At 39.6% G+C, this 14599-nt stretch overlaps 1 protein-coding gene across 2 annotated transcripts in view; it reads left to right on the forward strand.

Moving 5' to 3' along the window:
* Positions 1 to 8872: 8872 nt before the first annotated feature.
* si:ch211-183d21.1 overlaps positions 8873 to 14599 on the forward strand; it is a 41527-nt gene continuing 35800 nt past the window's right edge. The window contains exons 1-3 of one of the 2 annotated variants that reach the window (XM_039776199.1): positions 8873 to 9002; positions 10979 to 11881; positions 12167 to 12392. In XM_039776199.1, coding sequence (XP_039632133.1) covers positions 11020 to 11881; positions 12167 to 12392 — 1088 coding nt within the window. In that variant the 5' untranslated portion in view covers positions 8873 to 9002; positions 10979 to 11019. The remainder of the gene's footprint in view (positions 9003 to 10978; positions 11882 to 12166; positions 12393 to 14599) is intronic. The other variant, XM_039776200.1, reaches the window with a different exon arrangement.

The raw sequence follows: 14599 nt of genomic DNA on the forward strand, positions 1-14599 counted from the left end.
TTTGGATTAAGTGACTTATCATTTATTGTGTTCCCATCCTCTCATCCTGACACAAACATCACCTCAAAAGTGGTGAAATCTGGTTCTATCAATCAATCAATCAATCAACATTTATTTATATAGCACATATTCATACAAAAAAAATGTAGCTCAAAGTGCTTTACAAAATGAATAGAAAAATAGAAGACACAATAAAAAATAAACATAAGTCAACATTAATTAACATAGAATAAGAGTAAGGTCCGATGGCCAGGGTGGACAGAAAAAACAAAAAAAACTCCAAAGGCTGGAGAAAAAATAAATCTGAAATCTGGTTCTAAGCCAAAGAGACACAGCATCAACACTACATCACTCCATGAGGGTTTCACCCCTTGAATACTGCTTCAAGACAGGCATCTAGCACAGCAAAGACTGCAAATGAACAGTCAAACGCTGTACAAGGAAGACGTATTACAGCTTTTAAACATTGGTCACTGCATCCTACAGAACCCCAGGAACCAAAGACAGTGCTCAAGATTAATTTTTACATATCAACGTTCTACTGTTGCTTTCATTAAAAGTAACACTGCCCAAATTTAAAAGAAATTAAACCATTTTGAAATGGAACCCATACTGGAGGGATTACTTTTTGCCATGTAAGGGTTTCAGAGAATGGGAAAGGAAAAAAAAAAAGTAAATAAAACCTCCAACATAAAGCACAGCTACTTAGAAACCAAACAGACAACTTTCCCAAGCTGAAATAAATGAAGGCACCACTACTCCCGGACTGTCAGTGGTTTTTAAAACAATCCTTCACCGAGTTAAATTTAGAACACCCTGCAGAAAATGGGATTGAGACAATGTAATGTTTTCTACATGCCTCAGAATAAGAAAAGTGCCTGATGGAGTTTCCTTTACCAAGATAGTTTTTCTGTTTCTCAATAGCATTATATGATGCACAATATACTTCTACTTACAAATAATCTTTTTTTTTAATTGAGGCACTGGAAGGATCCAAGATATTCTGGAAGATAATGGATGGATGGATGTTACACAGGAGGTTTCTGGAATTGGTTTTAGATAACTAGGTTAATTAGAATATTTAGAAGCAGAACATTACCATGTTTAGACAAGCACACTGCCTTCATTTCTTGGTAACTTCTATCACTGGAGGGAAGAGACGCCTATGCCATGCATTTCCTCCACATAACTAAAAACTTTAATTTAGGTAGGTAGGTAGGTAGGTAGATAGACAGATAGATAGATAGATAGATAGATAGATAGATAGATAGATAGATAGATAGATAGATAGATAGATAGATAGATGTGAAAGGCATATATAATAGATAGATAGATAGATAGATAGATAGATAGATACTATATTACTGATAGACAGACAGACAGACAGACAGACAGACAGACAGACAATTAATCCCAAGTTACGTCTACATTATATCCTCTCCTGTGTGAAACTTTTATCTGAAAAAGATTCTGCTATTAAGTTATTTATGCAGTACATGTAGTTTAATTTGCAACTGTTGCATTATGTTTCACACATAATATATATAAGCAGAATGTGTCTAGAGTTGCAAAACTGATTAATCTTTGCTGCACAGTGTATTCAAAATGACACTATTACACAGAGCTTTGGTGTACAGATGTTAGTCATTTTAGGTAATGTACTGCTTGTGAAACATATTGTGATTCTTCAAGGGTTAACATAGCAATCTCAAAACTGCTTAATCCAATTAAGGGTTACAGGAGTCCAGAGCCAACTTCAGAAACACAACACAAGGCAGGAGCCAACCCTGGACAGAATGTCACATCCACAGGTAAATATTGACAATAAAATCCTAGTTAAGTAGAAACTAGTTCTTCCTTACATCACATATATGTATTGACAATACAGGATGACAGCAGTTTAAATTAAGATGGATCATGATTATAATAAAAAGACAAGGCTATTTTGGAAGGGCACAAATTAAACAAACAAAGACCATGACGTGAGACAACATTGTAGAACAAGAAACATAGAAAGAATATTTCATGTAGCCTAATCAAAAACACAAAGTGTAAATCAGAGTCAAATAACACAAAAGAATTCATAACTAGAAATAACAACAATAACCCAATTTTTTTTTTATTGTTTTGATTCATCCATGAACTAGGATAGTTATGAAGTGTATGATGGGGACCTTTTTTACCATAAGGATGTCGTACATTGCACACTCCCAATCATCCTGGCAAACTAAACCTGTATCGCAAATAGCAAACAATTGTGGCTCCCATAATAAAAACATAATGGCATTGCAGTAATATTTCAAAAATAACTCCCGCAAAAACATCTAAAACAAAAAACTGATCAGACCATTTAATTCTTTGACCTCTAAAACCCCTCAAGACAAGTTCTCTATTAAATGTACAGGCCAAAAAAAAGGCTACACTTATATAAAACAAAGTCCACATCATGACAATATAGGTGAACTATCCACAGAATGCAGTATCTGAATTGATGGAAAGAATAAAAATAAATATGTAGAAATGAATGCACTAAACCACAAAAATGGCACTCAGATTTGTCACATCTTACAATGATTACCATCGGTGTCATTAAAGTAGAAGTTTTAACTATTTCGTTTTATATAAAGGAAGATAATTTAGTCTAGTTTGGCCTTAAATATATATGAACACAACATGCTAAAATCAACTGAGCTTGGAGGCCCCAAATGAAAAAAACATTGAAATTTTAAGTTAATCATTTTACATTAGAATAGTTTAGCTATAATAGACCATTCAAAAATCGCTGGCAAGTTAATAAGATCAGGCATATGAATGGATCAAATTTCATGAAAAGTCTATACAAAGATGAAATGAGGAGGAAATCATCATTTTCAAGTTCACATTTACTGTCATGTGTATGCAGTACAATGGTAAATTTTTGCCAAGAGCAGACAACAAATAAGATTTTACATTAAAGACAAGTTTAGTTATAGATATAAGAAACTCACCTCACACACATGCAGATGTCAGTAATGGGATTGCCTTCCTGACAGCACCAAGTCAGAAAGCAAACCACTTCTCTGTAAAACATTTCATTTTAATGGAATTCAGAGCTACAATTATGGCATCATCAGAAAATATAATGCAGCATTTGTAGCTGTAGCTGTGCCTGACCATGCGGCCATACCAGGGGACTTGGCACACTGCACCCTGGAAAACCTTTGTTGAGGATCAGTATGGAGGTAAATTATACACTCTATCAGCACATGCCAGGGTTCACCAGTTAAGAAGTTCATATCTATTCATTATTATAGTTAAAAAATATATAATTAATCTAATTATACTGTCATGGAGAAAAATCTCGATCTCTTCAAAAAATACAAGCAGAGTCTCTGGATGAACAAACAGAAAAAGACTTTATTGCAAAGTGCATAAAGCTGTCTCATTTCAAAGAAGTGAGCACCGTCAGTTTGGCCGAATCTCCTTTTAAATACACTCTTATCACCTTTATAAAACACTCTCCTCCTTCTAGTTCTTCCCACCATTAGCTAATGTCCATCACTTGACCGAAGCTGCTATGATTACTTCACATCCTGCGCAGGTGTCCGTAATGTATTCATTGATCAAGTACACAACTTAAGTCGAAACCAGGGGGACCCACATATAAGATACTAGGTCACTCAAATGAAAGTTACTTGACATCCAAGCATTTCTCAAGGTTGACGTTTTAAGCAGCTGCATTTCTAAAACAATGGCCTGCTTAGGTTTCTCATAGTACACACAGTCCATGGCTTTTCATTACCTCATACTGGTGTTTAAGCAAGCAAGTAAAAAAGCAGGGCCTGGCCACTGCATGTAAAAGCAAGCAGCCTTGTCCTCATAAGTATTGGTGATTTTTTACTTTAACTGCAGACATAAGCCTTTAATAATTAACTCTTTAATGACCAAAAGCTAGCTAACACATTAATCTGTAAAGTTAAATTCTCTGTATGGTTTCCAAACCTCACATTCAATCAAAAAAAAACAAAAGAAAAAAAAAGTTGGTTGCTGTTAACACATGCCACACTGACTGAAGCTCCAGTCACCTACTGGCTTCAAACACAACAATAAGAAGGCGAGTCTTTCCTAAGAGGTAACGGTGACATTTCTGCATTAAGGCTCAGTGGGCCACAGTCCCAGCAAATGTTGTACAGTGTAAGTAATAAGCTTCCCTTAGTAATGCAACATATAAAAATATTTATAGCAATTCTTAGCTTTGCCTTCTAAAGCACTTTTATCACCAAATTTACTACCATAGTCTCAATGTACTTACTTATTTAGAAAAATACCATTTTTTGTAGTATGTAAAGCTGTCTTTATGCTGAATGCTGCCAGGCTGTTCCTAGACGAGGGGCTGAAACAATCTACACTCCAGTGTTCTCTATAGCCTTGGCTGTGTATGCAACTAAGATAGAATTTCATTTATTTAATCCAAAGGAAAGGCTCCGTTATGGGACACACTCTAGACACCCTATAGGTAGTAGCAAAGGGCAAGATTAAAAGAAATGCTACTGTAGCTCTTTTGTATCAACAGAAATACAGTGGTGTGAAAAACTATTTGCCCCCTTCCTGATTTCTTATTCTTTTGCATGTTTGTCACACAAAATGTTTCTATCATCAAACACATTTAACCATTAGTCAAATATAACACAAGTAAACACAAAATGCAGTTTTTAAATGATGGTTTTTATTATTTAGGGAGAAAAAAAAATCCAAACCTACATGGCCCTGTGTGAAAAAGTAATTGCCCCCTGAACCTAATAACTGGTTGGGCCACCCTTAGCAGCAATAACTGCAATCAAGCGTTTGCGATAACTTGCAATGAGTCTTTTACAGCGCTCTGGAGGAATTTTGGCCCATTCATCTTTGCAGAATTGTTGTAATTCAGCTTTATTTGAGGGTTTTCTAGCATGAACCGCCTTTTTAAGTTCATGCCATTGCATCTCAATTGGATTCAGGTCAGGACTTTGACTAGGCCACTCCAAAGTCTTCATTTTGTTTTTCTTCAGCCATTCAGAGGTGGATTTACTGGTGTGTTTTTGGGTCATTGTCCTGTTGCAGCACCCAAGATCACTTCAGCTTGAGTTGACGAACAGATGGCCAGACATTCTCCTTCAGGATTTTTTGGTAGACAGTAGAATTCATGGTTCCATCTATCACAGCAAGCCTTCCAGGTCCTGAAACAGCAAAACAACCCCAGACCATCACACTACCACCACCATATTTTACTGTTGGTATGATGTTCTTTTCTGAAATGCTGTGTTCCTTTTACGCCAGATGTAACGGGACATTTGCCTTCCAAAAAGTTCAACTTTTGTCTCATCAGTCCACAAGGTATTTTCCCAAAAGTCTTGGCAATCATTGAGATGTTTCTTAGCAAAATTGAGACGAGTGCTAATGTTCTTTTTGCTTAACAGTGGTTTGCGTCTTGGAAATCTGCCATGCAAGCCGTTTTTGCCCAGTCTCTTTCTTATGGTGGAGTCGTGAACACTGACCTTAATTGAGGCAAGTGAGGCCTGCAGTTCTTTAGACGTTGTCCTGGGGTCTTTTGTGACCTCTCGGAAGAGTCGTCTCTGCGCTCTTGGGGTAATTTTGGTTGGCCGGCCACTCCTGGGAAGGTTCACCACTGTTCCGTGTTTTTGCCATTTGTGGATAATGGCTCTCACTGTGGTTCGCTGGAGTCCTAAAGCTTTAGAAATGGCTTTATAACTTTTACCAGACTGATAGATCTCAATTACTTCTGTTCTCATTTGTTCCTGAATTTCTTTGGATCTTGGCATGATGTCTAGCTTTTGAGGTGCTTTTGGTCTACTTCTCTGTGTCAGGCAGCTCCTATTGAAGTGATTTCTTGATTGAAACAGGGGTGGCAGTAATCAGGAAATTGAACTCAGGTGTGATACACCACAGTTAGATTATTTTTTAACAAGGGGGCAATTACTTTTTCACACAGGGCCATGTAGGTTTGGATTTTTTCTCCCTAAATAATAAAACCATCATTTAAAAACTGCATTTTGTGTTTACTTGTGTTATATTTGACTAATGGTTAAATGTGTTTGATGATCAGAAACATTTTGTGTGACAAACATGCAAAAGAATAAGAAATCAGGATGGGGGCAAATAGTTTTTCACACCACTGTATGCCTGTATAGTGCCTAACTGTGAATGTGAAAGTAAATAAGTTTTCTTTACTTTTTAATTTTTGTGTTTCTTTTTGAGTCCAAAATGTGTCTTCCTAGAAAAGTGAGGTCGTTGAACTTTATAGGCGGTGGGCAGGAAGAGGCGGGCCCATGAGGGAGTTTTTGGAAGTGATGTCCGTAAGTGGGCATGGTCAGGGAAAGGAGGGGGGCTGGTTGTGCTTTACAGACTTCCCTTCTGGTGATCTGTAGAAGAGAGAGAGAAGAGACATCCATGCATTTCATCAACTCCTGACTCCGTGTCTCACCCCCAGTAAAGCCCTTAGACTGCCTCCCATGCGCACATGTGTGATGATACATAGAGATGAAAGGCACTATATAAGATAGATAGATATTTATTTGTCCTTGGGGGAAATTAACTCTTTCAGTAAAGACAAAAATAGTTGTGCATTTTTTCCAGTGTAGGTCATGCAGCACATGAAAGGGAAAAAGTATAATCGTTGCTGCACCATTTGCACTCTTAAAAGCAACCCCAGAAATCTTTGATAAAAAAAAGGATCTTAATATTAGGAATGCATTGTTAATAAGACATTATGCTGTGCCTTGATTTTCTCCCATTGTTGTGTAGCACCAAGATAAATTTGAAAAAGATGCAAAGGAAGCCTATGTGCATTCCTTCCGCTTCACGGAAAAAAAAGTCTGCAGTTGGATTCTGATTCCCCTGCTTTAAAGAAGCAAAGAGTCCAGATACAAAAAGAACACTTGCAGTATGTAGAAAATAGTCCTTTCAAAACTGGTCTTGTGCTTTTACAAGCATGCATGTACTACGCATATTCTTTCCATGTTACTGTGGCTTGCCTTTCTTACCTTAAACCCACTTGATTCACCTAGGGTATTGCCATTTCTACTGTATTTAGCTAATAGATTTTTCAGAGCAGCGTTTTTTTTTTAATAGCACTTAAATAAATATGTATGTATTTTGTTAGATAATGAAGATGTCAGGGTGCATCACAATGATCTGATGTCAATCAAAACAGAACAGGCACCAGCACCCCATTGTTTGATTGACTTTTTGTGACACAAATGTTGCATGTGCTTGCATGTTTTGCTAGTTGTTAGCAAGCGGAAAAGACATTAAAACTTTACATTACAGTGGTGGTTCCCAAAAGGGGTCTTGGGGACTCATGGCTACAGGTCTTTGTTGCAACCAGATTCACAATCAGTAAAAATAATTAACAATAAAGGATTTATTTAATTAGCTGGTCTTTTTTCTTCTCTCATTCTGCATTCAGAAAAGCATAGCCATGTGATTTTTACATGTGTAAGACAATCAGAAACAGTTCTATGTTTGAAGAATCTTTAAATACTTAACTATCCCGAAGGTTGCCGGTTCGAATCCCCATCACTGCCAAAAGAGATCCTACTCCGCTGGGCCCTTGAGCTTCAATTGCTCAAGGAGTGATGTACAATGGCTGACCCTGCGCTCTGACCCCAAGGGGTATGCGAAAACTAACAAATTCCTAATACGAGAAATTGTATAAGGCGAAATAAAGAATCTCTGTTATTTTCCTATTACTCTGCCCATTTTCTGTGTCGATTGCTCCATTAACTCTGTCATTATTAGCATAAACAAAAACAAGTAGAGTAGACACCTTGGTAAACAACACTGAATGATGAAAAACTGCAACTACTTCAGTGCCAGACCCACTAATTAGAAAATAAAGTATCAAATAATTAGAATACCTGGAAAAGCAGAATAAAAAGCACTGTTAAAAAGTAAAAGAAACGTTATCCCCATATAACAGCTTAGTAGATTTTTTTTTTTTTTAATTACCAAACTTAGTTTTGTAATTTTCTACATTGACCCTAAAACACAGAAACTATTAAATAACAGCTCACTTCATTAGGTTAGGAGTCTAAATAAAAACAGGGTTGGTTGGAATAAAAACCTGCAGCTGCTGTGGGTCCCCAGGACAGAGTCTGGGAAGGCTTCACACGTGTAGGAAAGTTCTTTTATGGCGTCACCAGAATTGCCATGCGAAAAACGGCAGTAGAAAGGAACTACAAAAACAGTTCCTAAAAACAAACTGTGCTGTTGGTTGGTGCAGAAGATTAGATGGCAGCCGCTCATTTGGCCAAAATGGAAACAATTGCTAAGTGTGCTCCTGGAGCTGAATTTCTAACTCCCAAGCCCCAGTACGACCCAACAACACGAACATGGCTTTGCAGCGTAAAAGATCTTTATTAGCCAAGCTTAACCTTCACCACCATTACTAGCAACTGGTTTATGATGGTCTTTGAAGGTCACTATAGCTTAAGCAGCCTGCCACTAGCTCTTTTTCCAGGCCCTACTTTACCTACCCTAAAATGGGGCAACGCGCACCCGCCATCTATAAACGAGTCACCAGCTGCGTTGTTTCCCTTCAGTCCAAAACTGTTCTTCATTACTGCACATTTTGGTGCCAATAACATGTTCAAACATACATTTAGGATGCGCCGAGAGCTCGGCAGTGAGGAGGATCTTTAAACCTCGAAGCGCCCCGCTGTCTGACTTGAAGGCAATGCGTCATGCCCGCCCTGGAATCGAATCGACCTCTGTGGGTAGCCGGCAAAACGGGCGGGACGCGGGAAAGGGAGCCTGCCGGGGTTCGCGCATGCTCACTCGACGATGCCCGAAGCCGGGATGCAGGGCTCCGCCGCTTTGCGAAATTGAGTGCATGCGCAGTGACTCGACGTGGATTGACCCTCGCTGTTGCTTCCTTCGGCCGCTCTCAATCTCAGCGATGTTCTCAGCGACCGATTCTATAAACGTTGCTTAGGGTTCAGGGGGGAAAAAGGGCCCTGTTGGAGGTGAGTGTCCGCTTTCGCGAAACTTTAAAACAAGGTTTCTGGGCACTGAAGGATCAGAAGAAGTAGGTGCCCAGCGGAGTGGTCAGCATGCAGTGAAGTTTTCATGCGTCAAGCAGGCGAAGAAAGGTCCTTCGTGATTGGTTTTTCCTGTCCGTGCCGTGTGTGCATGTAGAAAAGAGAGAGTAGCTTTAGGATATGCGTCCGCTACTCGCGTAACCCTTCCTATCTCCTGCATCACGCACACGCGTGTCCACGCCATATCCGTGCCCCCTTCACTCGCCCAAAGTACTAAATGCAACAACGTGCGCATGCCCCGTTACCGCGCAGATTGTGAAAGGGATCGACGATGATGAGGGCTCACCCCGACTTAGCGATGGCACCGACAATATAGGGAAGCGAGTTCAAGACTTGACTCTGTTGTAATCTTTTTTTTTCCCTCATCCTGTGTCCTTTTCTTGTAAAAATGATCAGTTTGTGCGTCTCGTGTTTTAAATGCTTTATAGGAGAGTTAGTAAAGTGGTGTCTGTAATAATCACACAAGGGCTATAAGAATATTCATACAGTGTAAAGAAATGTCAGTAAGCCTTACCAAGATCAAGTGCTCCACTGCACGTCACGCCAACTAGGAAGAACTAAAAACTGGATGCATGGATGTCTTTGTTTAAATTTTAAACTATTCACGCCTAGTTTATATCAGATATTACCCCTCCGAAGAAAGTCACCAAGTACCAGACCATAGCAAAAAAAAAAAATCCCTTTTAAGTCACTGACCCTTTCATTCAGTAGATGGCGATAGAGGTGTAGAGATAGCAAATGTTGTTTCCTGGCAAGTATTAAGTTTAAAGTGTGAGGAACTGTTACGCCATTTCCATCCATTTAATTATTTACACCCATTTGTTCATCTTATGAAGTCCATCCCATTTTACTATAAAGGCACATTTTTTCTGCATAGGTTTTCCCAGGGTACTTCTCCTTCTGTACTGCAACTGCATTTGTGCTAAGTTAGCTGGAGACTTGCACTTTTATTATGATGTAGGCAACGGGCACCATGAGCTGGATAAGTGGGTTTGAAAATGTAATGCGTTATGTATGCTTGGTTAACAAATTCGTCATTTTGTCGACCTATAAAGTGCTTCAGTGTAGTAATGTTTATCTACAGTATAGATAAAACTTTATTTTTCCCCCACGGGAAAAGTTGGCTTTTAACAGAAGCTCTTTAAATAAATAAATAAGTAAATAGATAAATATATATGCACACACACTGTGGCCTGAACACATACCAGAATGACTAAAAAAGAAACACAAAAATCAAAAAGTAAAGAAAACTTATTTACTTCCACAGACACAGTGAGGCACTATACAGGCATATTTCTGTTGATACAAAAGAGCTCCAGTAGCATTTCTTTTAATCTTGTCCTTTGCTACTACCTATAGGGTGTCTAGAGTGTGTCCTATAACAGAGCCTAACCTTTGGATTAAATAAATGACATTTTATCTATCTATCTATCTATCTATGTATCTATCTATCTATCTATCTATCGGGGTGAAATTTAGCTTTTACAAAAGTACAAAAAATAAACAAATAAATGCATAATCATAAATATACACCTGAATTTCTTGGCGCATTTCTGCTGAATAATTCGCTGCCTGAAAGTCCTCAGTGTTGGTGTGTCGGAGAGAGGATATGCAGCATTGTTCATAATGGCACTCAGTCTTGTTTTCATTCTTTCCTTCATTATCACTGCCAGCCAGTTCAGAGAGAGTCCCATAACTGTGCCTGCTGCCTTAATCAGCTTTTTGATTTGGTGTGCCTCTCTTCAAGGGTTGTTACAAGTGACCAGTAGTGTGTGAGCAGTAGGAATTGGGGGACCTTCAGAAGTCACCTGGGTGTTATTTTGAGGAAGTTAAGTGAATAGGATTGGCAAGCTTTTTTTGGGCTAACTGTTAATGTCTGGTTTTTTTTTTTTACCCTGCAGATGCAGAGCTCGTCTTCCTTAACCTCAGCAGACAAACACCCATGCATCTTCTCCGTATAACAATGAGCTTAAAGAGTCTCTTGCCAGCCCATCTCTGGTCCTGCCTTCTGCTGGTGACTTGGACTGAGCCACTAACCACAGCAGCCAGTGGTTGCCTGCTGATCACTGAGGTGAATGCTGACAACCCCAAGGTGGACACAAGGGAGTTTGTTGAGTTGCAGCACAGTAGTGGTCAGAAGTTTAGTCTTGATGGCTACACCTTAGTCTTTTACAATGGAAATGGCAACATGGCCTACAAAGTACTGAATCTCACAGGCTATACTACTGATGAGGAAGGCTTTTTCCTTGTGGGCTCCTCTGGGGTAGCGACAGAGCCAGACTACCAGTTGCCACATAATACTGTTCAAAATGGGCCAGATGGTATTGCACTCTATTATGGTGAAGGACAGTATTACACTGGCATGACTGTTACAGCAGTGGGGCTGGTGGATGCCATAGTTTACAAATCCCACCGTTCAGACACCGCTGAAGTCCTGCAAGCCACACTGACTCCAGGCATTCCAGCTTTCTTGGAAGATGATTCTTTTAGGATGGGAGATGAATCCATTGAGCGGTGTTTGATGTCTGGACGTGAGTGGACTTTTCAAGCAGGACCACCATCGCCTCGCCAAAGGAACCCTTGTATTAGTCAGGCAGAACTTCCAATTGGAATAAGCGAGGTTGGTTTTGGTGGAAACCAAGGGCCTTTTGTGGAGCTCCATGTTCTTCCACATTCCCCTGCCTCTTTGTCCCTGGTATTTATTGATGGAACAACTGCTACAGTGAGCCTCAGTTTTGACATCCATGTGCTGAGTGTCACCAGGGGAATGTTTCTTATTGCCACAACAGAGAGTGGTAGCCCAGGTAAGTAGGAAAGTACTGTAGCCTTTATTATTTAATCCTTTAGCAAGTCTTGGGTCACCATGCTGGCCCTCACAGACTAGGGTGGTTTGCAGTGGGGCAGGTTATCACCATATATCTATTAATCTCACAAGCTCACAATTAGATTAACATCTTTCAGGCATTCTGTTAATTAGTAAATTGATCCCTGGATGAAATGTGGGCACAGTGCTGTCACTGTTATTTCAAAATGTTTTGTTGGCATTGAATTGTTTTTTATTTTACTTTATTTTTATTATTTTTTTGCAGCAGATCAGGTTTTAAACCCTGATGCAGCAACCCTCCTCCAAAAGCAGGCTAGACTTGGAGGGGCCATAGCTTTATACTCGAAGGATGCAGGACCCTTTCCCATAGGAGCATTGCTAAGCCAGGAAGAACTCTTAGATGCCGTTGTTTACAAGGGGGAAAATGATTTAAGTCCAGAGCTTTCCAAAACTCTTCTTCATGGGAGAGAGCCTTTCAACCTTAGCAGCAGGTAAGTCCCTGCAAGTGTCTGTGAACAGCAAGCAAAGGAGCAGCAGAGTGCTAACAAAAAGTAAATCAGATGAGGTGATGTTTTCTAAGTGTAGCCCCCTCAAGGTCAAGTTGCAGCTGCTGATATCAGTGCCACTCTGCCCACCACGGTCTTATGCATGCTGTTTGATTTAACAAAAAAGGTAGACAATATAACTGCCTCCAGCCATGGCTGAAAAATTCTTGCAGTTTTCATACTTACACTTGTAACCATGAATGCATGTAGCCCTTAATTTATCTCCACCATCACCAAAAGCTCATTTAAGGAGTCCGTGTGTGTTTACACTTACAAGTTAAAATGAATGAAAGACATGCTGGCAAAATGTTCATAATTCAGCTGGAAATAATAATCATTCTAGATTCAAGGTGACTTTAGCAAAGTGCAAAAGCAAGATGGAAGCACAGTGCCTTTCAACGCTCGTAGTACTGTGTGCAATATGTAAAGCAGGGGCACCTTTATGATGAATTGCAATACTATATCGAGAGAGATGTTTGTGGTGATTCTAATCCAGCTCTTCCTTTGTCACTGTATCCAAGGATACTGTTTTCAGGAGACTGCAGTCGCACCCTCTTTAAAGAGACCCCGGACCTGTTAGACTAGAAAACTAGTCAGGACGTGATATGATCAGAAAAGTATCACTACCAGAGAGTTTTGCTTCCTTGTACTTTCTACAAGAAAATTCATATTTCAGCTGCAAGAGTGCATTTTTGGAGTTTTATTTTTTTTCACACTACACAAAATCAACAAAAGCACCAAAAAATCCCAATGAGGCCCATCGATCTACTCTTAGTAACCCATAATGAAAAAGAGAAAACATATTCCCAGATAGACCTACCAGTAAGGTTTTCAGATTTATTAAATATTGAAAACTGAAATTTCTCATTCATAGAAGTCTCCAGACCCTTAATGCAGTACTTTATAGAAGTGCCCTTTGGCAGAAATTCTGGCTTTGCATTTTATTGGCTAAGTCTGTGCAAGCTTTGCACACCTGGATTTAGGCAGTTTATCTCATTCTTTCTGGCCGATCTTCTCAGGCTCTGTTAAACTGGATGGGAAGAGTTCATCAACTATCATGTTCAGGCCTCCTCACGCATATTCTATGGGGTGTAAGTCTAGTCTTTGGCTGGGGCACTCAGTGACAGTCAGAGATGTGTCCCAAAGCCACTCCAGTGTTATTTTGGCTGTATGGTTCGCGTCACTGTCGTGCTGAATGGTGAACCATTGCCCCAATCTAAGAATGCATGCACTCTGCATGTGTGTTTTCTTTAAGCCCCTGCCTGTATTTGGCTACATTCAGCCATTCGTCCCTAAACTCTGACCAGTCATCCTGTATCTGCTGTTGAGAAGCACCCCGTAGCATGATGCTGCGCAATGCTTCACTTCAGGGATGGTTATTAGCCAGGTTATGAACAGTGCCTGGTCTTTGCTGAACATAGTGCTTGACGTTCATCCCAAATAATACCTTTTTTTCTCATCACAGCAGAGATGCTTTTCATCATGTTCTCAGAGTCCTTTCAGTGCTGTCATATGCCTTTTACTTGAGTGCTTTCTGTTTAGAAATGCCTAATTTAAGGAGTACTGCCGAGGTGATCGCACTTCAAACAAGTTCTCCCATCTCAGCAGAAGACTTCAGTAGTTTTGTTATAGTGACAATTGGATTCCTGGTCATCCTCCTGACCAAGTCCCTCCTTGCTTAGTCACTCAGACTCGCCAGACAGCCAGATTTAGGAAGAGTCCTGGTGGTTCCAGACTTCTGTGCTCTTGGCAATACTGAAAGCTTTAAAAATGCTTTAAAAATAAAAATCTGTGCTCACCACAATTTGATTGCACTGATCTACAGAGGGCTTCTTGGACTTTGTAGCTTGTTTTTTTTTTCCTGACATGCAGTGTGAATTGTAGGACCTTCTACACACATTTACATGTGTGCCTTTCTAAACGATGTCCATTCCATTCATATGGGCACCAGTCAAGTTCTGGACACATCTCAAGAAGAATTAAGGCCAACAGGATGCAGTCAAGCACAATTAGGAGTGTCACAGCAAAGGGTCTGAATACTTCAAGGAATAGGAGGTTTCAGTTTTTGTTTTTTAATAAATTTGCAAACCTTTCTGAAAACACGTTTTCACTTTGTCATTATGGGTTATTGTGTGTAAATTATTAAGCAAAAA

Source organism: Polypterus senegalus, chromosome 13 (genome assembly GCF_016835505.1).
Source record: "Polypterus senegalus isolate Bchr_013 chromosome 13, ASM1683550v1, whole genome shotgun sequence".
Classification (NCBI taxonomy): domain Eukaryota; kingdom Metazoa; phylum Chordata; class Cladistia; order Polypteriformes; family Polypteridae; genus Polypterus; species Polypterus senegalus.